This window comes from Drosophila bipectinata, chromosome 3L (genome assembly GCF_030179905.1).
Source record: "Drosophila bipectinata strain 14024-0381.07 chromosome 3L, DbipHiC1v2, whole genome shotgun sequence".
Taxonomy (NCBI): domain Eukaryota; kingdom Metazoa; phylum Arthropoda; class Insecta; order Diptera; family Drosophilidae; genus Drosophila; species Drosophila bipectinata.
Window position 1 is genome coordinate 3,838,903 of NC_091738.1, and position 27,042 is coordinate 3,865,944.

General features: G+C 41.2%; 5 protein-coding genes across 12 annotated transcripts; 1 reads left to right on the forward strand and 4 right to left on the reverse strand.

Moving 5' to 3' along the window:
• The first annotated feature begins 10 nt into the window (after nt 1–10).
• On the forward strand, nt 11–2,566 carry LOC108127702 (protein odr-4 homolog). Its single transcript, XM_070279712.1, has 6 exons — nt 11–29; nt 106–198; nt 291–465; nt 664–754; nt 810–935; nt 1,326–2,566. Exons 2-6 carry the CDS (start codon nt 106–108, stop codon nt 2,317–2,319), a joined length of 1,479 nt encoding a protein of 492 aa, XP_070135813.1. The 5' UTR covers nt 11–29; the 3' UTR covers nt 2,320–2,566.
• Nucleotides 1,635–12,915, reverse strand: LOC108127701 (uncharacterized). Of its 2 annotated transcripts, none has more exons than XM_070279711.1 (8): nt 12,727–12,915; nt 7,858–8,018; nt 5,650–5,954; nt 4,492–5,223; nt 3,963–4,438; nt 3,783–3,897; nt 3,511–3,727; nt 1,635–3,455 (listed from the first exon to the last, which is right to left on the reverse strand). In XM_070279711.1, the coding sequence occupies exons 2-8, from the start codon at nt 7,918–7,920 to the stop codon at nt 3,216–3,218; spliced, it is 2,148 nt and encodes a 715-aa protein (XP_070135812.1). In that variant the 5' UTR covers nt 7,921–8,018; nt 12,727–12,915; the 3' UTR covers nt 1,635–3,215. The 2 variants fall into 2 exon arrangements, with proteins under 2 accessions (XP_070135812.1, XP_070135811.1); XM_070279710.1 differs by having other exon boundaries at nt 12,566–12,915.
• Nucleotides 12,916–13,519: 604 nt separating this feature from the next.
• Nucleotides 13,520–17,302, reverse strand: LOC108127793 (uncharacterized). 4 transcript variants are annotated; one of them, XM_070280008.1, is made up of 6 exons: nt 16,272–17,302; nt 15,620–15,723; nt 15,417–15,564; nt 15,156–15,351; nt 14,956–15,092; nt 13,520–14,310 (listed from the first exon to the last, which is right to left on the reverse strand). In XM_070280008.1, exons 1-6 carry the CDS (start codon nt 16,515–16,517, stop codon nt 13,684–13,686), a joined length of 1,458 nt encoding a protein of 485 aa, XP_070136109.1. In that variant the 5' UTR covers nt 16,518–17,302; the 3' UTR covers nt 13,520–13,683. The 4 variants fall into 4 exon arrangements, with proteins under 4 accessions (XP_070136109.1, XP_017100574.2, XP_017100573.2 ...); XM_017245085.3 differs by having other exon boundaries at nt 15,426–15,564; nt 16,272–17,300; XM_017245084.3 differs by having other exon boundaries at nt 15,156–15,372; nt 15,426–15,564; nt 16,272–17,287.
• A 900-nt stretch (nt 17,303–18,202) lies between these two features.
• On the reverse strand, nt 18,203–23,017 carry LOC108127804 (clavesin-1). Of its 3 annotated transcripts, none has more exons than XM_017245104.3 (4): nt 22,834–23,017; nt 19,184–19,641; nt 18,837–19,127; nt 18,203–18,780 (listed from the first exon to the last, which is right to left on the reverse strand). In XM_017245104.3, coding segments are annotated over exons 1-4 (1,005 nt in total). In that variant the 5' UTR covers nt 22,835–23,017; the 3' UTR covers nt 18,203–18,525. The 3 variants fall into 3 exon arrangements, with proteins under 3 accessions (XP_017100593.1, XP_070135977.1, XP_043070122.1); XM_070279876.1 differs by lacking the exon at nt 22,834–23,017 and adding an exon at nt 21,669–21,830; XM_043214187.1 differs by lacking the exon at nt 22,834–23,017 and adding an exon at nt 20,990–21,119.
• Nucleotides 23,018–24,080: 1,063 nt separating this feature from the next.
• Nucleotides 24,081–26,862, reverse strand: LOC108127538 (1,5-anhydro-D-fructose reductase). Of its 2 annotated transcripts, XM_017244662.3 has the most exons (5): nt 26,688–26,862; nt 26,386–26,553; nt 26,151–26,320; nt 25,748–26,090; nt 25,513–25,692 (listed from the first exon to the last, which is right to left on the reverse strand). In XM_017244662.3, the coding sequence occupies exons 1-5, from the start codon at nt 26,757–26,759 to the stop codon at nt 25,513–25,515; spliced, it is 933 nt and encodes a 310-aa protein (XP_017100151.2). In that variant the 5' UTR covers nt 26,760–26,862. The 2 variants fall into 2 exon arrangements, with proteins under 2 accessions (XP_017100150.2, XP_017100151.2); XM_017244661.3 differs by lacking the exons at nt 25,513–25,692; nt 25,748–26,090; nt 26,151–26,320; nt 26,386–26,553 and adding exons at nt 24,081–24,383; nt 24,447–24,962; nt 25,017–25,184 and having other exon boundaries at nt 26,688–26,847.
• Nucleotides 26,863–27,042: the final 180 nt, after the last annotated feature.

Here is a 27,042-nt window from a genome sequence, read left to right on the forward strand (position 1 = left end):
ATACGAGATTTCATGACACTCGGAGAAAGGTAACGCCTAAATAGAAATCTAGACCGAATTTAGTTAACATTAAAATAAATTATTTGAAAAATCAACTAATATAAGATGCGCACAGTGCTGCTAAGCAAATCGGACGAGCTGTACCTGGAGAAATGCGCACAGGAAAACCAGTTCTCGTACGGGATCATTGTGGGCCATGTAAGTGCCACCGTCAGCCATCCGCCACGTAGATTTGTTGTGTTTCGTGCCCCCCGCTCATGTTTATCTGTTTTCTCCGGTTGATCCTACAGCAAGCCGACCTTACCAAGAGTATTGTGGTTCACCTGGCCCGGAACAATGAGGAGGATGGCGAACTGGAGGATATCAACGATGTCCGGCTCACAATCGCCGACGTCAACTCACAGGCGTTGGCTTCCCAGTGGCTGAGTGCAAGCAAAATGTGCCCCGGCTCTTTTGACGTCATCGGTGGGTTTGCGTGATGTCTCTTATTTATTTTTTTTGATATTCCAACCGGTATCTGTGGGTGTGATTTGCATGTGGCATATCAGCAGAGACAGGAGGTGGTGTTCCCACATTCTAAACTGACTAATGTATCTAGTAGATACTATAGACCTGATTCAGCTCAGATCTTTGTTCATAAATTAAATATTACTATCTTTGCAGGCATTTTCGTTTCATCAGTCAGACCCGATGTAGCCATTGAGCAGAGTTCTGAATTCAAAAATGCCAAAAAACTCTTTTCAGACGTTTATGAGTAAGCATTCTAATAGAATCTATATCACTATAACCACAATATCTTTATCCTACAGCTTGCTCCTTAAAAGCAACAGCTCCTTCGGTGTCTACACCACCGATATTGCACAGACTGACTACGTATTTCTATCGTACTCTCTAGCCGACAAAAAGGTTCTCTGCAAGAACTATAGTTACGGAAAGTGAGTATCAAAATCCAAAACATAAATATTTAATGTGGGTCTTGAGGTTACCCTGAAAACTCACCGTGTGTTCTTTCTCTCACCAATCGAATCGCTTACATTTTAAAACCCAAAAATAAACCTAGACATTGCAAAAAAACGTATTTTACGGCAAACATAAAATGCATCATATGGTAACTAACATGTTGAGAAGTATTTTTCTATGTAATCCTATCTGTTAAATGTTAAATAATCACTTACTTTGCTTCCCCAGTCCTTTTGTTTCTTATTTCTCGGAATGCATTTTATGTGTTAGTTAGCCCTTTTAGGATTGTTCATGTTTATATGGTAGTTTGATTTTAAATGATCCTTGATTTTCCAAAACTAAAACTTTCCGGTTTCTTTTGATAGTGGCGGAACATTTTCGAACATGGAACACAGGTTTGTGGATAAGCCCTTCGAGTGGATTCAGCTGGACTCGAACTACTATTTGGACGATGTGCTACCCATAGTAGACACAAGTCGTCGCGTCAACATCGAAGATCAGTTCCAGAACATCATAAAGGCAGTGCGCCAGAATCTGCTGGCCAGTGAGGTGTTCCTGCAAAACGAAATGGTCGAGGACACCATTGATTTGCAGATGTACATAAAAAAGAAAAAGACCAAAGGCGACAGACTGAAACCCTCTGCAGGAGGTACAGGTGCCAATACACCGGGGAGTACTACTCAAGAAACCCTACCAATGATTTCATCAGACGCTGGAGTGGGTGCCGGTGACTCAATTCGGGCCAGCATTGTGCTGCCCGTCAAGTGCCAACTGAGCAAGCCGACGGACATCAAGGTTCGCGAATTCAATGGTACTCTGCGCATGAGCGGTATCATTGCTACAAGGATATTCTGCAGTCCTCGGAACAGCATTGCGGATGTAAAGAGATTCCTGCGCGACGATGTGCTGCGCTCGCTAATCACCCGTATTCAAGTCTACTGTGACGGGCTCACGGACACCTATGTGACCAGCGAGGCTTTGTACATCAGCGAGCCGCCACGTAGAGTGTTCTTCAGTCTGCCTTCCGAGGGAACCAGCACATCGGTCGGAGCACAGATACAGTTCTCCGAATACCTGTTCCGTGGGGAGGCCCCCACCGTTGCCGTGGCCCAAGCCAAACAAGTCCTAGATGTTGAAATCGATCCCGAGGCAATTTCCGTAGAGGCCGAGGGTCTGCCCGACGACTCAAACTTCGCGAATGCAAATCAGTCCCATGACTTGGCGGACGATAGCCGCATCCTGCCCAGCTCGATGCCGAAGCCGGAACTCTCGCGCAGCCTGTACATGGTGGGCATTGCGGTGGCACTTCTGGTGCTTCTGGCATCGGTGGCCGTTCACTATGTCATAACCGGTCGGTAGGTCATCCTGCGCCCGCAACACCCTACTCTTGTAGCTCTTTATACGGAATGTTTTTGATACAGATGCATAATTTTCATGTGTGCTCGCGCACTCACCTCTCTCTTGTGATCGTTTGTTTTTTATAACCCATTGTGTACTCGTAGTAGTAAAAAATTTAAAGTGTTTAGGGGTCACGTTAAATAGTTTTATTGTGAAAGCAAAAGTGTGCAGCATTTAACACCAATATAATAAACTAATGAGTAATGTACACATCTGTGAATCTTTGGTATGCCGAAAGGCAGGGGTTGCTTCTTCCTTTGTAATATATTTTCCTATATTTAATTTATGGGTAATTTTAAGCCACTGAATTGAGTATTTTGATTGAAAATACATAAAAGACTTGCGCTTATTTCGATTTATACAATTATGAATTCTTTAGTTGTTTAGTTTCTTAATCAAGGGTGCAAGGTTTTTGTTTATTAGTTTAATTATTAAGAAACATGGGATTGCATACTTTTTGGATGTTTTATTTTTGATCAATCTCAGGATCGGTGCTTAAGACAACATTTAATCTAATTAACTTATGCAATGTTAAATTGGCTCTTGATTTTGTTCACTTAAGATTAAACATTACTATGATGTTTAGAATTAGAAAAAATATCGCAACAGGTGTTGGTTTTTAAGTTTGTTTATAAATATTAGCTTGTCTAAGTTTCGAATCGCCTTTGTTCAGAATTCCATTACGGAAACCCATCTATGTAACTTCTAGTTAACTAGCTTTAGGATCGTAAAATGAGCACATAATGAATTGTGACGTGGTGATCGCACGGATCGGGACACTTGAAGTGTATTTAAAGTGTTTCACAGCCTCTGCAAGTTGTCGGATCCACGACGGATCCGCGATTACTAAGTAAGAACTAATGCATCTTGCAGTTGCCATTGCAGTTGACAACCGACCACACCCAGTTCACGTAATTGGGCACCTTGGCATAGATCCCATACTTGTTTTTCTGGCCACAGCCATCGCCGAACGACGTGATGCCGAAGATGGTCCACGGATGGTTGGGTTTGGTGGTATCGCGACACAAAAGCGGGCCTCCCGAATCCCCGGCACAGGTGTCTATATGCCCCTTGTGATGTCCAGCGCAAAACATGTTCTATGGATCAATAAATTATTATTTTTTATAGTTCCTTATAAGACCATTTACTTACCTTAGTGATGGTATAGTCGTGGTAGACCCGTCGACAATGTCCCATCGAAATAATAGGCACGGTGGCCTTGTGGAGGACGTTGGTTCCCACCACATCCCGATTGCGACGCTTGCCCCAGCCAATCACCGTGCACTCGACGTTCTTGGGCAGCTCCTGGAAAGGCTGCGGCAGGCAGGAGTAACTTATCCAGGTGGTGGCATTCACTGGTTTGGGGAGCCTGGAGGAGAAGTTAGGTGTATTATAAGTGGATGGCTATATGATAGAATACAAACCTAAGCAGGGCCACATCGCTGTCCACAGTCCTCTTATCGAAATTTGGATGAGTGAAGCTCTTCAGGACCCTCAGCTGAATTTCGGTTCCATCCTCGTACTCCAGATTGTGTTCACCTGTCAATGATGTCTATGATTATCAATATTCCATCCTCTTATGGTCTTTATAGAAACAATCATACCTATTCGAACGTAAAGCACCCGGCGCACACAATGGGCAGCAGTTAAAACCCATCTGGGAGCAATGAGGGTGCCGCCACAGAAAGCCTCCTTGAAGCGATTCAGGATGGCCACCTGCCAGGGCCACTCCCCCTTCCTGGCTGCCCGTCCACCTATAATTTTAAGCATGTTGGACATGCTCCGACGACCTGTACCGCTCCGGACTATACCACAGCTCAGCTTTAGGGGCTTGTACTCCAGTCCCTGATAGCCCTTTCCGGTCATGATGTAGTTAAGGTCGTTGCTGGGCTCCTCCGGCTGTGCCGTGTGCATACGACGCATGGCGCTCACTGGAGAACTTGGTCCGGGTCTCGTCTCAAAGGCAGGAGTCTTCTGAAACTGGGTCTGCAGCCACTGCTGGCAGAAGCTGCCCTCCGTATAGCAGTAAGCTATTTCCCGGAGAACCTCCCTGCCACACTGGTCAATGTTCCGGCATTTTCTAAGAGATTAAATGATATTATTTCATATTCTTTGGTATCTGACACGACTTACTTGTATCTCCGAGTGGTGCACTTTGGTGAGCACTTGGTCCATCTACTCCACTTGGAGTAGATGCGTCTTCGCCGCAGAACCTGACCATCCTTGGGTGGCTGCACCCAGGTAACATTACGGTATTCAGGATCCGCCTCCTCTGAGTCCTGGTATTGTGTATCCGGCTCCAGATCAAAATCCTCGTATTGAAAGATGTCACCCTCCACACTGCTGTCGTCAATCATGTTTTTGGGCCTCAGCGACTTCCTTTCCCCAAAATCCACAAAGTCATCATCGTAGTAGTCCCTCGGCTTCGGATGCGGCCTCTGGGGTCTCTTTCTGCGGCTCTGCTGCCGTCTCCTATGACGATGTCGCTTGAGAACAAAGAAGTCACCACTCTCCCCAGAGTAGTAGGGATCTTCATCAGCGTCCACCACTCCATCAGACTCCTCGTCGCTGTAGATGTCCTTTTCGGGGTATCTTACAATCTCCACCGGCTTGGGAGGTGGAGGAGGACTAGGTGCTTGAGTTGGAGGTTGGGTGGGTGGAGGAGTTGGTGGATAGGTAGGTGGTGGCCTGTACTCGGTGATGTGGTGATCATAGTTCGGTCCACTGGAGGCAGCAGCCGCGGCATTGATGATTATAGCCGGAGGGTTGGGAGCCTGTGTGATGACTTTCTCGCGGAAATGACTTTCTTCCACAATTGTCGGAGGAGGAGCTGGATGCCAAGATACAGGAGGAGCAGGATGGCAGCTGTTGAAAATAACATGAACCATTTAAATACAAACTTGCTAAAAATATTCGAGTATTTAAGCTAGAACACTTTTGTAAATGTTTTTTCGAAGTCTGTGAAATGTGAAATGGGAGATGCTCCCCAAATTAGAACACTTTATGAATAAACAAACTAAAAAATACAATTTGGCCCAAAAAATAGTCGGCACAAAAGTGTTATTTATGTGAAGGAAAGCCAAAAATAGTGTTTATTTGCGGCAGACTGTGTGTAACAAGTACTATATGTTTTCAAATCCTAAATGTAAATTGCACCAGATCGATGACGTATTTAAAACATGTACGTAGTGTATATTCTAAATAAAGTTTAAATGCTTCAGAATGTGCTTGAATAGCATATAGACTTTAAAGACATGGATTTAATAAATTATCATTTATTTTATTACTCACTGTCTACATTTGCTTTGCTCCAAATGCTTGGTATGGCCACATTTCCGCTTCACCTTGCAGAAGCGCTCCCTCCGGCGGACGCACTCTCCGTCACAAGCCGACCACTGGGACCACCGACTGAACGGCTGGTGGTGGCTGATGGAGCGGCGTCGCCCACTCCACCTCTGGTGGGGCGGCATACGCAGGCGGTGCACCCGCCGACCGTCCATCCAACTGGAGCTGTGGTAGGAGTGGTGGTGTCGGGGATGATGAAGTACATCTCGTATCTCATTTATCGACCTCTTCGCCTCCTGGACATGGCCACTCTAGAGACAAAACCAAAGGTAATTATTTATATAATACATTTTATGGACTTCTATAAAATTTCTAGTTTTCAGACTAAAACTCTTCAAGTTTTATTTTCTTTCGGTGTATAAGAAGCAGTCTTGGGCAGAAGTTAAAGATCAGATCTTGGGTTTCCCTTTTTATGAGGTCGAGAGTGTGAAATGCGATCTGCGCCCTACGATTTTCGTTTCCAAGGAGCCCACACTCGCTTCCCGACTTTCCGTCCTCCCGGCTTTCCAGCTTCCCCGCTTCATCCATCCACTATAAATCAGACATGTCGCCGCTTTTTATTTGAAGTGTCATTGCTCTCGACAGTTTCGTGTCTGTATTTGCCTAGTGGATGGCCTATACCCGAGAAGGAAACAACTTGGGAAAAGGAGAAGGAGGAGGAGTGTACTCTTGGTCCCAGCTCCAGTTCCAAATGCAATGTCGGGCGACGCGACGCCGCCTCCTATAAATAACTCACGCTTTTCGCCGACCGATCCGGCGGATCCCTGCATCCGTCTCAGCCCAAAATAGGCTTCGACATCGGACGAGGACCAGTCAATTGCCATAATCTCACTTCAGTCCGCCCTCCAGCCTGGCGTCGTCCATAAAATTGGTCATTTTTAGAACTGAGTATATCCTGCTTGTTCCAAGGTTGGTCCCTCAAGCAATGATCATGAATAATTAACCTGATCTTGAACTAATTGGTGCTATTTCCACTGCTTACTGATAAGTCTAGTAAATGCCAATACTGTTAATGAATGAATTCGAAATGAGTCAATAGTGATTAATTTATAAGGTTACCCATACATACACTCGAAAACATATTCAACTTTTATGAATTAAAATAGTTTCTAGATAAACAAAAACAAGAGTATTAATCCATTCATATAATTCGAATTTAATAGACTAAAAGTATATTACTTCAAGCTGTGAGCTACTATAAACATTTAGGGTATCCAATTAAATCAGAAAATGAATCAGCAAAGTCTTTAAATAAAACTCAATTATATAAACAATGTTATAAATAATCTATCTATAATTTTGATCTTTAACTCAAATAGTAGAATATTTTTAGCTCTAATTAATTTATAGCAATAAATTAAAAGGATTATTTAAAATTTTCTAAACTATATTTAAATAAAAGTACCTGTTTTAGCTGCTCAGAATACTTTTTGACCTTACAGAGAACTAATTTAATGACTTATTCCAGAGTTTTATTAGTTCAACGACACGTTCTACACCTCCAGATGGAAGATTCTAGACCTGCCCATAACCGGTAGTTGGATTTTTATAGTCCCCAACCAAAATAGTTCATTTATGATGCTACCAAATTAATTAACTTAATCTTCTCACCATTTGTAAAAAACATATCAGATAAAAAGCCGGAAGAAATTATCATATTATCGACACGAGCAAGATTTCAGCCTAATGGCTGCATTAATTAGGTATCTGTATTAGTTTAATTTGTGGCATTATTTTGAACTAGAATTAGTTTCAAATAAATCAAATGAGGTGCTAATAATGGAAATCAGACGTAGGTCATGGCAATCGGAAAATTCAAAAATGGAAAACCGAAACATTCCCATCAAATCATGCGGAAATACACACGAACCGCATAAGTACAATGCCCGTCTGCTCTGCACCTCAAGCTCAAGGAGACCCACATCGTTCCGGACCCGATTTCGTTTATATATATGTACGAGAATCCCCCCAAACAATGTACAGAAAAAAAACGAGAGTGCGACTAATTTGGTTGCGGTAATTGACCTTGCAATTTTAAATAGTTCACAATTCCCAATCGAATGGTTTCGGGTTGACGTAATGCCGATCGGGACAAGTGGGTGGGAACTAGAAACTACAAACTTTTGGATATTTGTATCTACCATATGAACTCACCTGAGTTTCGACCAGCAGTTGTACCACAGTCAGGAATTCCAAAATCCAGCAAATCACTTTCATGCTCAATTGCTTACGGTCCCTCGTTCAAAATCCGTTCAATTCAAAAACACGGCGACCACCGTAGCGAATCCGTGAATCCAAAGACCCTGACCAATGCACTGTGAATAGACAAAGAGTTGTTTGGCTAAGAAGCGTGATTTTAACATTTTAATCTAATACTAAAGTCATGTTAAGTGTGTGCTAAAAATCTTTGAAATTTGGCCATTAAATTTCAAGAAAATTTATGATCAGTATGCATAGTTTTATAAAAAGCAAGCGACATTTTATTGCACACTTTAAGACACCGCAGTTTATGGCTTTTTAATGTCTAGATCATAGGCACGAAGAATTATTTTTAAAAATATTCTAAACAATGTGAACAAAATAGGTTCCGTAAACTATCAGAAGGATAATAAAAAGTAATACTTCATGAGATATTTTTAAGAGTTTTTACTATAGTTTTATTAGTGCTTCTCTCAATATAGTTGAGATATATCCTCAGTTAAACATCTGATATTCGAAAGTCTCACAATTTCTGATGTGAATTACGCAATATTTTGCAACAACAATAAAACAGCCTCTTTATTTTCTGGGTTAGCCTAATTAAATTATATAACTCGCCCACAAACTGGCGTACTTGAACCTGTACTTGTTTTAAACGAGCCCGTCTGTCGTGCATTTAGGTGCCTAATTTCCCCTGACTAAGCGGCTCATTTGCGTCAAAGTAAAATCATCAAAAAATTAAAGAAAAAACAAAAAAAAAATTACAAAGAGGTGCCCCCCACGCACTGCACAATTAAACCATGCCAATGTCGATGGTGGATTTGTATCTGTATCTGTATCTGTAAAGTATTCCGGACTCCCTATCTCAGCGGCCGCCTTTGCCTTTTGCCAACTACAAAGCAAATATTTGAACTTGCCTGAGACCTTAGCCCAATGCGATCAAAAGAGCAAAAACAAAAATAAATCTTTAAGAAAAAAAAATAAAGTGAAAATTAATTAGCAACATACCCGTTCAAATGTAATTACAAACAGCAGAGAATTAAAATTGAAAACATAATAAGATAAACTGTATATTTTGTTTGGATTTTTTTGTGATGCCGAGAGTGCTTTTGATGATGCCACAAGTATGCTGCCACATAAGTGAGCTGTAGAACTTAAATAAAGAAATAGTACTATGTACTGGCCCCGAACTCAAGCTGCAATGAGGAATTTTAAGTAGAGCCAGAACACAAGTACGCGTACTTTGAACTTACGTCAACGGTTGGGATCTTGGCCACATCCAGATACTACACTCTCAGGCGATCATATAAGGTCAGATGCGCTGGAACCAGCTGCCAGTTAAAGACTGCCAGTACCGGCAGCACGAACTGCACTGCGCAATCCCACATTCGCAATTCTGGTTATTCCAAATGACCAAATTCGATGCCCCACCATCCTGACCAGGTTTTCGTAAATTGGCCATTTATATGCCGCGCTAAATTTCAATAAATGGTACCTCCAATGGATGCAACCGTAAAGACCAAACAATAACAAAACCCAATTCCCCAGGCACACACACCAACAATCGATCTGCCTGATTTATTTACAGTCTGAGTTCAACGAGTTAAACAAACATGCGGATATATTCAATTTTTATAAGCATCCATCTGATCCGATCGACTATGCTCAGTGACGATTGAGTATATTGGGTAACCCGTGGTGCGTGAAGAATGTTTTCGCCGGTTTTGATGGAAATAAAATTCCACACACAACAAACAAGCCACTAGAAACTATTTTAACACACCTGACGACACATGATTTATATGCATTAGGGCGGACATTTCTTCACCAAATCTTTGTGACATCATCTGTTAGTAAACAAAAAAATGATTTATACAAAAGTTTCCAAGAATTATGTTTGAAGAGAGCTATATTCCTGTTAAGATAACCCAATTTTAAGATCAAGCAGAGCATCATATGACAGCAAAATGCACTGTAATACATGTAATAGTTTCAGATATAAGTTTTCAAGAGATCTTTTAAAAGAATTTACCTCACCTATATTTTCAAAAGCAAGGTTTTCGAACTTCAAAATCACAAAATATTAGTACTTATTTTTAAGAGAAAATAATTTTTGAATAAAACAAACCTAATATAATAACATTTTTATTTGATTATTCGTGTTAATGAATAATCTTTTTCTTAATGATTATTTTTTCCTGAAATTTGATATTATTAGTCATCCAATTTAATTGATCTCCTCCGATTTTTTGACAAATTTCCTGTTCACAATTTTTGCCTGATGATAGAGCTAAACGATGGGGTTTTGAAAAACTACCGAAATGTCCACCCCAGTGCTCAAACCAAATATTTATGTACATTTGTGTGTACTTCGGGCGACGCTGACTTCTTAATTTAGAACGCGATGCGTCCGCATAGCAAACAGAGCAGCAACAACCTCCGGCTTTGCTTTTTTTTTTTTTAATTTTTTTGTTGTCTCGGCTCCCCGCTCCCTGGTTTGTGTAAACAAAACCAAAGACGTTGCCCCGCCCACCGCCTACGCGGTATATATCGCCAGCTTCACCTTGACAAAGTACGATTAAAAATCAACTATGACGGGGTCGAGAGTCGCCGTCATAACAAAAGTGTTCGTATCGCAAAAATACTATAACAAACTACATACATCCCAGATGGCGGGAGTGAGTAAATTTTATGAAATTCCTAAAGGTGAGTAGGGTACTCATAAATGTGTGTTTACTAGTTCCGCACATAATGTGCCGATCGCCCACTGACACCACCCCACCCACCACAAACCGCCACCCACTGCCCACGCAGACTCGGCATGGGGTCGATCGTATGTTTTATTCCGATTTTTTTTCCTTTTGGGCCTAAATTGCCGCTGCTTAGAGTCTGCGATTTTTTTATGAATGAAAATGTACAAATTTGGTTTTGGGCAGTAGATGCTAAAAAAAAAAAACACTAATGTTTGTTACACAGAACCAAAATATTAGAGAATTATGAAGGATATTATATAGAAATTAAAAAAAAAAAGGTATCTTAAATATGACTTCCAAAAATCTATAAAAGACTATCAAAAACAAGTATTCCAATCAAAGATAACAAACTAATAAAAGACGTATTTATGATTGATCTAATTATGATCAAACCTCATTAACCTTTTTATGGAAATAAACAAAATATAAATTTTCCTATCGAACCCATATTGTTTGTTATTTTTTCAGTGCATCCGTTGACTGATTTATTTTTTTTAGCTTTTTGGCCCGGCCGGGTAGCCACAATGTCTGCTGTGGCCAATCAACTGTCGTTCTCAGTGTGTGTGTGCTTGTGTGTGTTGCATGTCCCCAGGCCCGTTTAACCAAATGCAATTTTAATGACGTTACCAGCTACTACCCAAAAAAAAAAATCAAATAAAAATTCAGAAAACCAAATCAATGCCTTTGGCTTTTGTTTTTGTTTGCCGACTACTAAGTGGGCAGTTCGTGGGCAGCATTTTGGGAAATTTGGGCATTTCGGTATTGTCTACGGATTCGGGCTAACTTAATTTATTAGTCAGACGCTAGTCTCTGTGATCTGTCTTTTGTAATCCGTCTACGCATTAAATTCGTTCTGCGACATCCACATGGACCACATGGGTATTAGCGGAAGTGTTGGAAATAATTCATGAATGCGAAACAATTCACGCATGCTCTCAATAATAAAGTCGCACGCAGATGCATCTACACATCGCGATGGCATCGCCAAAGGCACCGACGAGTTGCCTCCTCCGGGCACTCCCCATCATCCCTAGCATCTCATCTCTCTGTATCCGATCATCAGTGCATCCCCATCCATTCCCCCCACTGCTCAGACGAGGAACCTTATTTTCCGCATATGAATTAAATTCTTTTTAAACACTTTGGAATACAGTTTGGGCAAAAAATATAGGATTAGAGAATGTTATTCCTTTTTTATTTTAATAAAAACTATATTTTTTTAAAAAGAGAACACTTGAAAGAAATGAATATTTTTATTAGGATTTAAATTGCTTTTCAAATATGAAAAGATTAAAATTTCCTATCAAAGAAAACCTTCTTTTAAAGGAAATTACTTGTCATTCTTAAAAAAGGATCTAAGTTGCTTTCAAGAGTAAATAAAATTTTGAAACGGTTTTTAAAAACATGTTTTTATAAAAAACATTTATATTGAACATTCATGTAAACTCATACTTTAAAAAAACCGGAAAAAGGCTCAACATTTTAGAATCAAAATTTGAAAGAACATTTTGAAAATATATTTTCTTCAAATCACTCTATAAAACAGATAACTTTAGAAAATTCACATCTTTTGTCGTTCAAAACGGATAAAAATTAACATTTTGTAAAAAATCTTTAAGTTTCTGAAAACCATTTGAAAAATGCTATAACTTTGAATGCATCTGTAAGATGGCATATGTAAACTCAGACTGTTTTCATGAATGAAACATTTTTTTATTCCATTTATCACTTGGCACCACCTCTCCTTCAGCTGCACTTCGATTAGTCGAGGAGGAGAACTTGGCCATAAAATCTGACGCACTTTGCATATAAACACGGATAACAGGCACATTTGTTTAGTTTAAATGGCATTAATTTTTTTTTTAATGAATTTTGTGCCACCGTTTAGAATAACTTGGCACAACGTTTACCTGGGTCACAGCACGGCTACTTGTCTCATTCGAGGCTTTTGGCCATTAACCGAAAAATTGTTTCAAAAGCAGTTTCGCGCATACATATTGGAGCAATTTTATTTTTACATTGGAGAACCAGACGCACAGAAGCATAAACCAGCGACGACAACAACACGTACATTTATATTTCCCATCCGTCGGATGTCGCCCTCGCCAAGCCAACTCCACTGCTCCAATACGATCACCGCCGCGAAAAACAACCTATCCGGTACGTTACGTTCCGATCCGATCCGATCCGACCCGTTACGATCTGTTATTCCGTATACCGATCCGATCCAGTCGACGTCTTCTCGAGAAGTGAGCGCCAAACGCTCCGGCGGCGAACTGAAAAACGTCGCCGCTTGCCGTTGACTTTTTCCACACATATGTTGGCCGTGCACAGTGGTCTGGAACCGGGTGAAAAGTATACGGATTTTGGGTGCGAAAAACCCCGTTTAAAAGGCACAAACGTTTGCAGTAATTCTGCGAATTCCGAAAAGGTCAAGAGAATCTACGTACACCTGGAAAAAATTGTTCACTTATAAGATAAAATCTTTCTCAAGATATTTTGAAGAAGTTGAAGTATCTAGACTTTACATTAAAGATAAAAATAGGAAAAATATCGGAACCTTATGAATAATAGGCTATAGTTGTAGATTCAGTTACATTAAATTGTAATTATTATAACCCTAACCCATGGGTTATGATATCCCTATAATATTATCTATTTTTCTTGAGATATCCCAAACAAATGAAGTTAGTAATCATACACCTTGTTTTATTTTAGATATATTTTTTTTTAATTTTTATTGTTTTTCAAACTGTATTTCTATATTTGCCGACTACTCCGATTACAGACCGCGGCAGTGGGCAGTAAAATCAATTGTTACACGCCGTCGACGCTGAAATGAGCCAAACTTTCCCAAAGAAGCGTTTTACAATCGGCAATTAAATTTAATATTTTTTAACGATCGAAAAGAAAATACTTGTACACACGTTTAGTGGCATGTGTGCTTTTGCACAGACGCACAAAGGAATTTGGATTTAAATTGGCTAAAAGTAGGTGCTATTTACATTGGCTGGGAGGCAGGGAGGGATTAATGGTAGCAGTGCCAGGCGGCAACTCGCTGGCCAGGCGGGGATTCCCTGATGAGACGCATCTGCTCGGAGCCCGTGTCGCCCGCCTGGTCGCCGCCGATTAGAACCGTGCCCAGGACCAGCTTTTTGCCCATCTTCTTGGTGGCCAACGTAATTCGGACAGTGATATCCTCGAGCTGATCGAGTCTCTGGAGCGGAATGTCGATGGTGCCCTCGCCGGATCCATCGTCCCACTTGGTGGAGAGTGAGGGAAAGAAAACGGACGACTTCCAGGCATCTATGTAGATGCCATGCTCGAAGGCTGTGGTTTTCACATAGACCCCCGAGCTGGCTGTGGCCTCCAGTTCGTCCTTGACCTTGTTGGAACACCGCATCCGTGTGGTAGTCACCCGGAGGAGGTATCGCCCTGAATCGGAGTTACCAGCATTGCTAAGGCCCATCTTTCGCTTTACTTCCGCAGTCATACGTTGCCAGTTGTTGGTGGAAGCTGTTGGTTGAAAGGGATTTGGAGCTGGAGATGGAGGAGGTGTTGCAGGTGACATCGTGGCATCAACAGGTGCCTCACACTCCTGGAGATCGCGCACTTCAAGGGCCAGCTCTACCACGCCCTTGGCGGAATTAACAAGCTAAAAGTTAAACGAAATAATGATTTTGGTTTATAAAGATTTTTTGAAAATTATTTCCCAAGTTCTTTATGGCAATATCTATAAATTTTACCTTAATCTCCTAATGATATATACATTTTATCGACAAGGGCTCGATATGTTGCTCATTTTGGCTCAAATACCCACAATTTCCTAAGTAATGTCAACAAATTGGAATCGCATCGACTTGATAAGATAACTAATGAATTGACCCATTCTGAAAATTAGCTCAAACACATTAATTGTACAAATACTCGTACCGTGAGTCCCTTTTATTGACAAACCCCAGAAGGTAAATGCTTGCCCAGTTGACACTACTTCAACAGTTAGTTTTTAAAATGTATCAGCATTGCAATTAAAAAATTTTGCTTTCATTTAAATTTTCTGGTTAATTTTTGTTGTTGTTTTGAAAACCGCCCCAATGGCAGGAAGCTTTCACTTTGCACAATTAAAGCAAACATCTCCATTACATTTGAAAACACTCGGAGCTGGGAGCTCGGAGCTCGGAACTCGGAGGTAAAGAGCCCAGCGCCATGTCGCAGTGTTTTGTAACACCGGGTTCGGGTGAACTTGTTTAGCAATCCAAGTACATACTGTGGGTCAGGTGCAAATGTTTTTCCTACTCACATTGTTATTGCTGGGCGACGACTTGGCCACCGTTGTGGTGATATCTTTGATAGGCAGCCACAGCTCTTCCGTTGCATAGCTCCCCGTTCGACTGTTGCGCTGGAAGAGCTTCGGCTCCAGATAGCAGGTGACGGAACCTATCAAGGGAAAGGGTTACAAAATTATATATAAAAGATACAACCAACACCGATAGATATTACCTATATTTCTTCGCGATTCACTTATCGTTAATGGCGGCATGGCATCCCTCGCACTCTCGGTCTTTTTCTTGGGCTTATCCTGGCCATTTTGCTTGCCGGCTCCGTTTTCCGTTTTGGCCTCGTTGGGAGCCCCCGAAGTGGGGTCCACAAAACGCTGGACAAAACTGGTACTCTTGTCCTTCAGCGAGCGGTATGTCTTGTTAAAACGATTGAAGTTCTGGTAAAGAAGCAATTTACCAAAGGTTAAGATCATTCTTTTACCCAACTTACTGAGGCCGGAAGTTCCAAGAGAGCATAGACCGTAAAGACCACAAACTGTCCGGTGAACAGGTTTTCCGGCTCCGGTTCGGAACTAGTCATTTGTGAACCATTTGTGCCACCCCGCCGAGCCACATGCTTCATCGAGGATCTATTAAAATAGAATTTTATAAACACTGGACTACAGGGTATTAAGTGGAACATACTTGATATCTGGTACCAGCGGGAACTTGAAGTTTTCATTGAACTTTGGCCACGTGTTGGTCTGAATACTGCTGTCCAGGCGTTTCGTTCCGGGAAATAGCTTTACCTGATAGGTGGTGGGGGGAGAGATCACAGGCATAATGAAATAATAAATAAATTTTAATATGTTTTCAAGGTGCTTAAGAAAATTACAAAAACTATAAATAAAACTCAGAAAGGTGCGAAAATATATGACTTAAGAAATATTAATAGTTTATTAGAAATTTCGCATCTAAGAAGATCTCTAAGATATGTTTATTTAAAAGATCAATTAAAAATCTTTAAGAAATCTTTAGAGAAAACCCAAAACTCTTATGTATATTAAAGATTATTTATATTATTTTATTCAGCTCTCTTAGTTAGTTATTCTTGATTGATGAGTAGATCTCTCTCTCTAATTAGATTATAAATTTTATTCTAGACAAGGCAGAGCAAAAAATCCCAATTAGTCAGACGCACATGTTTATAAAAGACTATTTATTAGTATTCTTTTAATAATATTTCATAAGAAACGAAAACTAAAAGCCATATTTTAACGACAAAAAATCCCAGGAACGAACTTGCTTTATTTTGCTTGAGATATTTTCGTATCATGACTAATTAGCACTAAATTACCTTTATCAAATAGCCCTGAACGATCTTGAAGCCGAAGAGGGACGGCAGATGCCGGGCGGCAATGAGATGTACATTGAGTTCGGGCACTCCCGAGGCATTTTTGCCCCCAATCAAGTCCGGCTCTGAGTTCTTGGGGGTGTCGATGGTGATCTGGAAACCGATCTCCGGCTCCAGAGCCACGGAATGGCGGGAGGCGCCATTTCCCGACGACTGTTGACCGGGCAATAGGGCCCTCAGCTTGTTCATTGTTCGATCTGTCCGGTTACAGCTCCACTCCGGAATGCAACGCACCTACTTTCCCATTCGAAGAAGCGATAAATTGTGTAAATGACTTAACACCCGCCGCCGACTTTTCTTATCTGTGACTCTGGCTGATAAAACTTGCCCCACACCGGCGCTCGGCCGCCCGCTCTCCCACCTGGAAAGTGAGCTCCACCACAGTGAGCCCCAAAGCTTCCACACAGCTGTTCACTGGAAGGTGTGCACTGGAAAGCTCTCTCACGGGGCGGCAAACCGCTAGCAAACTAGAGAGCGGCAAACTTGTAAATGTATCTTTGGCTTACAAAATCTTAAGATCATTTGCTAAACAGATTAAGATACACTTCACAACTTTACAGCACTTTGCATTTCAAAATCCGAAAACTTTAATTAGAACTTTTGCTGAGTTCGGAGCAATGTCATGCTTATGTTCTCGTATTTCGCAACTTGCACTGTTCGGTTGGATGTCAAAAAGTGTTTGGGGTCAGCACACAAAGCGGAGCACTTAGCGCGACAATTAACGACTTAAATCGAGAACGAGAATGAGTCTGAAGAATCCGACAGGCGGCCGTCGTTCGCGATCTGGACGCACAACGCGTTCTCCAGCTGTCCCGGCACTCAACTGAAAAGCTAACTTGGAAATTACTTCGTATGCGGCCATAATAATAAGCGTACAATCATAATGCCGACACACAATCGCGCCGCACACACCCACAGCTACAACCAAGATAATAGTATTGACAAAAAAACACATATAAGTTGTAGTTGAAAGAAATCTATTACTTATTCAATTCCTATATCACTGGGTAGACAAAGATCTCTTAAGAAATGAATTAAAATATATAATCTAAAAGTTGTTTCATTGTAAAAATCAAATATATGTATATTATTTCTTTGAAAGTCCTATTGTTTTGCCGCCAACTGTTGTCAAGAGTGTCAATAAAAAACAAACACACTTCAAGCCCAAGAACCTTTGTTCTCTTCTGGCTGTAGACTGTAGAATGCACTGAGATTCTCTTGACGCTGTTGTGTCACCGTTACAAAGAAAAGTATCTACAAGTATGATGGAACTAACTGTGATCGGTGTCGTGGCTCTGCTTCTTGCCTAAAGCTCACCGTGAAATTAACAATTTAGCGGCAACACTGTAATTGGGTCTTCTTGGGGGGGATATCCGCTTCCGAACGCCACCTCTCCATGCCAAAGCACAACCACCACCCACTGGGGCACATGGTTCACACATGTAGTTTGGTGCATGCAAATGCATCTGAAGAGGAATAAGGTCTATGAAGAGAAATATATAATACAAGAGATTAAAAAAAAACAAAAAAGTTATAGATTTAAATGAAAAAAGTGCAATCTTCATACATTTTGAAGAAAATAATACCATTGTTACAAACTTTAATATTTAAAGATTATTTTTATGGATATATTTTTTTATAATATAACTTGAAATCTTAATATTATGTATTAAGATTAGAAAAATAAATGGCCAAACAAACATGTTTACCTCTTTTTAAGATTTTCAAAAATGTCGTCCTCGCCGAAAAGTATGCTATATAAAATTTAATAAAATTTCAAACAAAAACTCCCATCCCCCATAAGTGTGATAAACCCATTACAATTACCCATTAACCCTCCAAGTAAACCCATTAAATTAAATAAAAATTCATAATTTAAGCTCTCAAAAGTAAGTATATACATATATTTAAATAGACATTCATTTAACATAACGTAACGCATGGATGGAATATACAACTGGGAAACTCAACATCAGATCCATATAGTGGTGCTTCGGTAAACTGAGATTGTGCGGGAAAATGGCGGAGAAACCATCATCCCGGACGAGTATCCACCTTGGTAGTTATATAATTTAGTGTTGATGCTTTTTAAATAGGTACGAAGTGTGCATGCCCGCGCGTCGTATCGCCTGTCTCAATGGTATCCTGATCTATCCTAGCTTAGCCTACGGGAACGTGATGGGTTAAATGGGGGAGCCTAGTCCACCTCCAGCTTCCTAAAGCTGCCAACGACTCCGGCATCGATATCGCCGATATCGTTTCCAGCAAAGTTGGCCGCATCCTTGGTGATCTCGATGCGCATGTCGTCCAGGGCGAGGATGGCCGCCCGCCGCTTGAGGAGCTTCTGCTTGAACTCGGCGATCATGTCGGCGATGGGCACAGTACCACCGTACTCCTTGGGCAGAATAGCAGGATCGATCTTTGTCTTAAGGATATCCACATTTTTATGGACCTACAAGAATTTATTGATAAGTAACTCTTCCAAGAAGAAACTGCCAATTGACTTACAATGATGCGCTTCTTCAGCTTGTCGCTGAGCATGGAGACTCCCAGTTCAATGATCCGGTTGGCGTAGTGCGGGATGTTGACAAAGTGGGTCTCCTTGTGGCGCATTGGGGTGGAGTTCTGGATGCACTTGACAATGCTGCGCAGGTCGGTCAGGGACCACAAGCTAACAAAGCCCATGTTCATGCCGCTCTCGTCGTTGATGTAAACATATCCGGCCACTTGGGAGTCCTCATCGTCCAGAAGAGCCTCGCAGATCAGACTATGCACACGGGCCATTTGCACCGAAGTAAACTATAAGAAGTAATGTTTAGTAAAAAATAACAAATTAAATCGAAGAAATAACTAACCTTGTAGGGATCGAACTTCGCGGCCACTGAGAAGAGAACCTGACGTCCCGTAGAATCACGCTGTGGCAACGGGAACAGATAACCATTTTCAAAGATCTCATTGATGGCCGGATCGTTGATGTCCAGCTGCTGGAACCACTGGGGGAATAGCTGGCGGATTGTGAGGTATCTTTCCAGCATTTCGCAGGCAGCCGGTACGGAGAACTTCTTGGTGCGAAGGAAACGCAGCAGGAAGACGGCATCGGTGCGGCACTTCCGGATGTGCGGATGCTTCTCGATCCATTCGCGGAACTGGGCCAGAGCCTGTCGCCGGATGTTCTCGTCCTCGTGCAGCTCCTCCTTGGCCACCTGCTTCATGGCCGGACTCAGTCCACACACATACGGATAGTCGTAGTCGCCGCCGGAACTGGTGGCCGGTCCGTTAAGCTTCGGTTGTTGCAGCACCTCGGTCTCAAGCACTGCAAAACACGCAAAAAATAAAGATATTTCCAAATTAAAAACACAAGCCGAAATTATGGAAGCAGAACTTATGTAAAATTTAAAACTTCATAAATGCATAATTATTATTTTGTTGCATATTTTACGATCTGCCAAATGGATTTGGAAATTTCCACAAACCGGATATTTTTGGCAAAAACTGTCGGCTTAAAATAAGTTTATAAATGATGTTGTTTTGAGAAAAAAAGAAAAATAAGGCCATTGGAAATGATACATGAGGCCTGATGCTTTACTTTGTAAGTAAATGGTTGAGGCTATGAGTTCCTGTCATATAAATATCAAACTTATTAGTCGAACTTTTAAAAACAAATAATATAAAGTGTAGTAATACTTGGTAGATTCTGTCATAGCTTTAAAATGATAACCCAAAAAACTATGGCTATTTAATCTCTTAAAAACCCAGGTGTACTTTAGTAACTCCACCCCTAAATCTTAAATATCAATTAACTAAATTGAAAACAACATTTTTGCTCTGATTGGGATACAAAACACAGTCAGATCTGGCCACTGCCAGTGCCAGATTTCTTCACAGCTGCCAAGACACCACCAGCGATTATAATTGGCCGGTTGCCCTTGGTCAGTAACCGAGGTGGTGGCGCTTGCGCAACCCGAAATGTTAAAATTCATCGAACTCTCAAGGGTCACCGCAGTTTACTGGACCAAATCAACAAGACCTTATATGAATGTGCATACCAATTAATCCCTCTTGACTTTTGGCTGCACAATGTCAGGGGTCCGGACCGGATTACTGACTACAGATCGTAGACCGGAGACTGGAGTGCAATGGCTTGCGTGGGTCTCTGCGTCTCACAGAAGCTGCCCACAGTGGTTTTGCATATTATATGGAAATATTGAGAGATATATGTGATGACTCCACCACCGCCTTTATGTTGGCCAATCTGGGCAAAAGATGTTAGTGCCATTTCCGCGCTAAACCAGCAGCTGATTTGCTTGGAAAAAAAAAAAACGATCTTACAGAGGTCCAATGACCGTGACCCAAAATCTGCCGGCTAACTGATTTGCATATGAATCGAATGTTTGGTCGGTTTTGTCATTTCGGGGCGACCATTTAAATTTCTACTCGTAAAAACCCAGACGAAGGTCGAGAGAAAGATGAGCCAAGTAACTGCCCTGTAATTGCGGATCGGATCGGTTCGGCTGGGACTGGGACTGCTATTTTTGGTCAACAAACTGTTTATGACCAGTTGGTTCACTTTCGTGGCCTTCACACAGTTTTTTCAACGCAATCGATCCATCTACTATCCACTATATATACACTATATACAATACCCCCCCAACCATACATACATGATGTAAAAATTGAACGTGTGCTATATAATGGGCAGCCCTCCCTGGTCCCTGCTTTGAATATGTCCAATTTAATATCGGAATACCGAAAGCTGGGCTTTGGTAACTCGTTCATTTATGGGCCCTGCCATTAAGCCGATGAAGATGGCTGTCCACAGAAACATGCGATTTGTAATTTCGTTATCGTGTCTTTTGCGTTCGCTTTCCGCTCTGCCAATTAGCCCGTCTGGTTACATCACATCTGCCACAAAAGCTGCCAAACTGAAAAAGTGTAGTAGTAGTACGTCTTACAGGCCCCCGGGGGCGGCCAATAAAGTCGCCGCCAAGATTTTGGTAAGAGTAAGAGTGAAGAGTGCAGGCTCGAGAAATGCTCAAAACGGGTTTTTTTTTCGCCGTTGCCCCCCAACCCACTACTTGGCCCAATCCACTCCCAATGCACAGGAGAAAATCTATATTTTGAACTTGAATTTCTTAACTTTTTGTATTAATGAAAGCCAAAAAATAATTCAAAATCTAATAAAATTTTCTAAACTGAACTATTTTTTTTTTTTTATACTTCATGGAAACTGTAATAACCATTAAATTTCGTTCAGTGCACTTGCCCAATCCCACCCCATGACCGTGCACATTGGCAGTATTCGCTTCTGCTCAATTTTGAATTTCGAATAGACGAACTTACGGGTTTACGATCCGTAAGATTTGCATCTGCCTTTCCGGATTATCATGCAGATTGCATTTTGCCACAATTACGGCAAAGTTCGCTAATGTTCCCCGGATGAGTCGCACTTTATATTCATGTGTCAGAATCTAATGGCGTTGTAATCAGCGTTCAGTGAAATTCATTAACTAATCCCGACACGTTCGTTAGCCAAGGCTCTTTGACGTTGGTCAAGGCGGATCGGGCCAAAAAAATAAACAACCCATTAGTTGCAGCACCTAGCTTTGAAGCTTTGGAGGGGAATTTTTATGCCGCCCTGGCCCAGAATACAACAGTCGAGGTCGTCGTTATTATTATTATTGGTCAAAGGAAATCGTCACGTCAATAGCTATGGATGGGCTACGGTGGCGTCCCTGGCAATTGCACAATTGCTTGCCACTTGCCATGAATATTTATATGCGAACCACGCCACACAAATTGCATTATACGAGTACGGTTTTCCAACCACTTTTCGGCTTTTATGGCGAAGTTGGCCAACATCGGGGCGAGAAGACCTTGCAGGCCTCTGTGGCTCCAAGCACCATGGCAATTAAGCCAGCTAAAGCAAACAGAATTACAAAACTCTCAACACTCTCGGCCGTTAAATAATTGACTGGGGCGCAACCCTCGCAGTGGGTCAATAATGCTTGATTATTAGCCAAGTTAAGTCGGTAGTGATTTTTAATTGTGGAAACTCAAAGCATATGAAAAACTAGCTAAAAATGTTTTCTAGTCTTTTGTTTCCTTAACTATTCTAATTACTATTAAAACTTTCAAAGGGCCTTTTTCCTTCAAAGGGAAACCCAACTATTTTTTACGTTTCTCAATTTCTATTATTACGTCTTCTTTTTTATTTCATCTTCAATTTTATCCGTCAACCCGATCTATAAGTATTTCCCCGTTTAATCAAAGCCGAAGCCAACTAATCGCAGACAACAGTCTGCAAGTGTCGCTGCGCATGCGCAACTGCTGCAAAGAGCTGTACTGGTGAAAGCGAAAGTTTTTCTCGGCCACAAGCTTTTCTCGACCATTTACATAATGCAACCAATTTCATCCTTCTTTTTTTGTATATATTTTTTTCTTATATCAGGATTCGTATCATATCAGGTTATGATGTATTTTCGTTGGAATTCTCAGCTCAACTCACTTTTGGTTTTTGATTTTGGGCACTGGCACTGGGGGATTTCACAAGCTGATAATCTTATATAACAATATTTGTACGCTGCCTGATCCACGGGCTCTAATTGTTGGCCGGAATATCCGTGTGAGTTCCGCTGGCGACTGGCGACGACGATGTGAACGTGGGTACGCTTTGAGCGAAACTGACGATTTCGGGTAGACTGAAAATTTATTTAAACCTCGCTTTCGGATCATCGGGTTTCCACTCCGCCACACTCAGCCAACTGAGTATACCATATGCAGGTATGAGTATGAGTATTTGAGCTTGAGTGAGAGCAGCCGAGTGGAGCAACAGAGACTTGGAGATAGCCGGATAACATGGAAAGTGGTTTGCCAATCTTTTTGGCCTTTGTAATATTTTATTCTTGGCCTGGGTCAAGGTGGCGCATGCCAGAGATCTTCCCCCTAATTGCCGGCTCGTGCGACATGAAACCGTGGCAGGGATCGCTGTCGTGCTTCCTAGACGCGGCCAGGTCAGGGGCCAAACGATGCGTTTTAATCTGTATTATTTTTTAGCATCTGAAAGCGTTTTCGCTATGACGTCATCTGGACAAACTGAGTTGGCTTTTACAAAGGTCACTGGCTGCGATTACTCCAAATGGGCCGAGCAATCCAAAAATAATTAGACATCCGGGCGTAATCGGGAGTATCACTAATAGCCCTAATATTTTCATGCTTCATTTCTGAAGTTGGCGAGACTAATAACTTCCGGTAGATATATTTGGCCGAAATATAAGAATTCCAGATCCAGAGATAGCACAAAATAAGTCAATAACTATGTACTAGAAAGTATTATTGTTAAAATGTGCTAGCTAGTATTTATTATATGCTTTTCTATTGAATTTTTTTAAGTCGCTAGATCTTGACACATTATTAATGGCTAGAAACTGACGTTGTAAACGCCCTTGTCGTTGTTCGTCTTAACTCGTTAAAGTATTTTAGCACATAGAACTATAATTTTTATTTTTACAATTTTTAAACATCACTAAAAAGATGTTTGAGAACTTTATTGCCAAAAATACTTTACATTTTTATTCCTTCTGTTTATGAGAATTCTACGGACCTATGCCAACATTTTCACCTTCTCGGAATACGATGTCAAACGTGCTGACACAAAGATTCAATGCTCCCGTACATCTTTTTTTTTTAGAAACTAACCTTTCTTTAGAGGTGAATAGAAGCCAATGACCCGGATAAGAATTAAATGTACAAACATTAAGCTTTTTAAATGTTGTCACACTCTTGTCGTATAACAAATTCATTTATTATTTTTGTATCTACATTACTACATAAATTTTACCAGGACAGTTTTCATCTGGCTTAAAATTCAATGGCAAAGGGATAGTACTTGTGGTTCAGGCCCTTGATCAAATTTAATGGAACAACACGTTCACCAGTGTGGTATCCATCAAGCACGGCGCTCTCCTCGGCAGTCAGCTCAAAATCAAAGATATTGAAGTTTTCGGAAATTCGGTTGGTATTCGATGACTTGGGAATTGGAATGACTCCAAGACCCACCTATAAGATAGTAGACATAACAAATTAATATACTGTAGTAGATATAAGATTCATTTTAATTACCAAATAGCGCAGCACTACTTGGGGTGTAGTCTTTCCGTATTTTTTGGCTATGGCCGTCACCTCTGGGGAATAAATAAAGTCGGGCTTTTGAACATCTGGCTTTGGTTTACCCAACGGAGTGTAGCCCGTCAGAGTCACGTCGTTCTTCTTGCAAAAGGCCGTCAAAGCCTTCTGGTTGAGAGCCGGCGAGCACTCCACTTGGTTAGTGACAGGTTTGATTTCACAGTTGGACAAAACCCGAGCCAGTTGCTCGCTATTAAAGTTCGACACCCCAATACTGCGGACCAGCCCCAGTTTCACTAACTTCTCCATGGCCTTGTAGGTGTCCAAATAGTCGACATCACTAAGTTGCAGCACATCATTCTCGTCCTTTGGCATAAGGGTGGTATCGTCAACATATTTGTAGCCCACTGGCATGTGCATCAGATATAAATCGATGTACTCCAGACCAAAGTTACTCAACTGCTTGCGGCAAATTCCCTCAACGAGTGCTGGATCGTGGAATATATTCCAAAGCTGAAAGTAAAATCTAGTCATTTCTTTCCTTGGGATATATCCTCTTTTAGTTACCTTGGTAACGAGGAAAATATCCTCCCGCTTGACAACTCCTTCGGCTATTTTATCGCGGATTGCCTTTCCAACTTCAGCCTCGTTCTGGTAGAAATAGGCCGTGTCAATGTGACGATAGCCAACATCAATGGCATGTTTTATAGCAGCTTCTCCTTCATTGTCCTTGGACTGAAAGTAAAAAGTACCTTATACACACTTTCTTTTTCAGATAGAAGCGATGTGTTTTTTTATTGGACAAATATGGAAGTCAATAGTCCGGAAACTACGCGCTCCTGAAGTACGTTTTAGCGAAACAACAATGAGATTGGCTGAGTGGCGGGAACGGACTAACCGAAACGACATCCAGATGTATTTGCACGAGCAACAACGGCTTCAAAGGGATAGATATAAAAGGCTTCTGATGGCCCGAAAACGGGGACAAAGACTTTTGTAAAATCTTTAAACAACTTGATATGTATATTTTAATAACTATAACTAGGATTATTATAAAATAATTCTAATAAGGATAATGCGGATGATTCTTGGCTTTCTCAAACTTCCAGAGTCGTTCCCCACGATTAAAAGTCAACAGTTGTTGTAGCTCTTCGGGACTTAGGAGGAAATCGAAGACATCGAGGTTCTCATTTAGATGTTCCTCTTGGGAGGCCTTTGGGATAGGCACTGTGCCAATATCGATCTGCAAATCGCACATATTTTTTACCAGATAAAGAATTTTGTTGTTTGTTTTGTACCAAATATCTGAGTATCACTTGAGCTGGAGTTTTCCCATATTTGGCCGCCAATGCCACGACACTGGGATCCTTGAGGTATTCGGGTGTGGGACGGCCGGGAGTCGGGCGACCCAGTGGCGAATATGCCACAACGGTTATGTCGTGCCTTTTGCAGAGCTCAATCAGGGGCACTTGCACCAAACCAGGATGGCATTCAATTTGAAGAGCCACAGGTTTTATCTGACAACTTTTTAGCAATCTCTCCAACTGGGCAGCGTTAAAATTAGACAATCCCAGGCTGCGTACTTGGCCCAGTTCCACAAGATGTTCCATGGCCCTGTAGGTGTCCACATAATCTACATCGCTACGGCCATTCTAACAGATTAGTTTCTGGGTGGAAGGAATTTCGGGGTCCAACACTCACTTTGTCCATAGCTCTCCTTCTACATGTGGCATTAGATCCTCATCCGAGATATAGTATACTCCCACAGGTGAATGCATTAGATAGAGATCTATATAGTCCACTCCTAGAGCTTTCCGTTGCAAGTTGCAGGCATACTGTACTTTCTCCGGATTGTGATATATGTCCCACAGCTAAGTATTGATTTCTTATATGTACGTTCTTGTATAAACATTCCATTGAGTTCCTCCTGACTCACCTTTGTGACCAGGAACACCTGCTCCCGTTTCAATTTCTGCTGGCAAACAAACTCACCCAGTACTTTTCCTATCAAACCCTCATTCCGGTACAAATATGCTGTGTCTATATGTCTATATCCCGATTCTAGGGCGTGCCGCACTGCAGCCTCACATCGAGATTTTTTCAACTGTGATAACATTTATATATGTAATCAGAATTTCACAATATTCAGAAAAGTATGTGAAAAGTTCTAGCAACATATCGTAGATATGATTTTTCGACATAATGATAATAATTCTTCTATGTGTATTTGTTGCTTACATTGTAAGTTCCCAGGCCCAGTATTGGCATCTCATAACCATTGTTCAGCTTGACAGTCGGAGCGAGCTTCATCTTGAAAGGAAATTAATAGATTAATTCAAAAGAATAAAAATTGGCAAGCCGCTTATAAAGATAGTGTGACAGCACACGGTACCGCGCCAAAACCCAAAGCTTTTCACAACAGGTGTTTCCGATAACAGTACCGATTGTAATTATAAAAATAAATATAAATCATAACAGTTTAACTTTTATGTATTTTAATTTTATATTTACCATTGAACCTTTGGAATAAAAAGATAATACAAATTATTAATAAGTGTAAAGCAGAGTGTAAAAAAATGTATGTATTTTACAT

Excerpts from the sequence above, each read along its gene's own strand:
- LOC108127702 (XM_070279712.1), top strand. The coding sequence starts at position 106 with ATGCGCACAGTGCTGCTAAGCAAATCGGACGAGCTGTACCTGGAGAAA. Across the intron at positions 755-809 it reads CTCTTTTCAGACGTTTATGA|CTTGCTCCTTAAAAGCAACA; the intron begins GTAAGCATTCTA and ends TTTATCCTACAG. Across the intron at positions 936-1,325 it reads AAGAACTATAGTTACGGAAA|TGGCGGAACATTTTCGAACA; the intron begins GTGAGTATCAAA and ends TTCTTTTGATAG.
- LOC108127701 (XM_070279711.1), bottom strand. The coding sequence starts at position 7,920 with ATGAAAGTGATTTGCTGGATTTTGGAATTCCTGACTGTGGTACAACTG. Across the intron at positions 5,955-7,857 it reads AACTGCTGGTCGAAACTCAG|AGTGGCCATGTCCAGGAGGC; the intron begins GTGAGTTCATAT and ends TTTTGTCTCTAG. Across the intron at positions 4,439-4,491 it reads TGCACCACTCGGAGATACAA|AAAATGCCGGAACATTGACC; the intron begins GTAAGTCGTGTC and ends TTAATCTCTTAG.
- LOC108127793 (XM_017245084.3), bottom strand. The coding sequence starts at position 16,517 with ATGAACAAGCTGAGGGCCCTATTGCCCGGTCAACAGTCGTCGGGAAAT. Across the intron at positions 15,724-16,271 it reads TTCAGGGCTATTTGATAAAG|GTAAAGCTATTTCCCGGAAC; the intron begins GTAATTTAGTGC and ends ACCACCTATCAG. Across the intron at positions 15,373-15,425 it reads TCTTGGAACTTCCGGCCTCA|AACTTCAATCGTTTTAACAA; the intron begins GTAAGTTGGGTA and ends CTTCTTTACCAG.
- LOC108127804 (XM_043214187.1), bottom strand. The coding sequence starts at position 21,104 with ATGAACGAGTTACCAAAGCCCAGCTTTCGGTATTCCGATATTAAATTG. Across the intron at positions 19,128-19,183 it reads CGAAGTTCGATCCCTACAAG|TTTACTTCGGTGCAAATGGC; the intron begins GTTAGTTATTTC and ends TACTTCTTATAG. Across the intron at positions 18,781-18,836 it reads AGCTGAAGAAGCGCATCATT|GTCCATAAAAATGTGGATAT; the intron begins GTAAGTCAATTG and ends AAATTCTTGTAG.
- LOC108127538 (XM_017244661.3), bottom strand. The coding sequence starts at position 26,759 with ATGAAGCTCGCTCCGACTGTCAAGCTGAACAATGGTTATGAGATGCCA. Across the intron at positions 25,185-26,687 it reads TGGGCCTGGGAACTTACAAT|TCCAAGGACAATGAAGGAGA; the intron begins GTAAGCAACAAA and ends TTTTACTTTCAG. Across the intron at positions 24,963-25,016 it reads ATATTTTCCTCGTTACCAAG|CTTTGGAATATATTCCACGA; the intron begins GTAACTAAAAGA and ends TTTTACTTTCAG.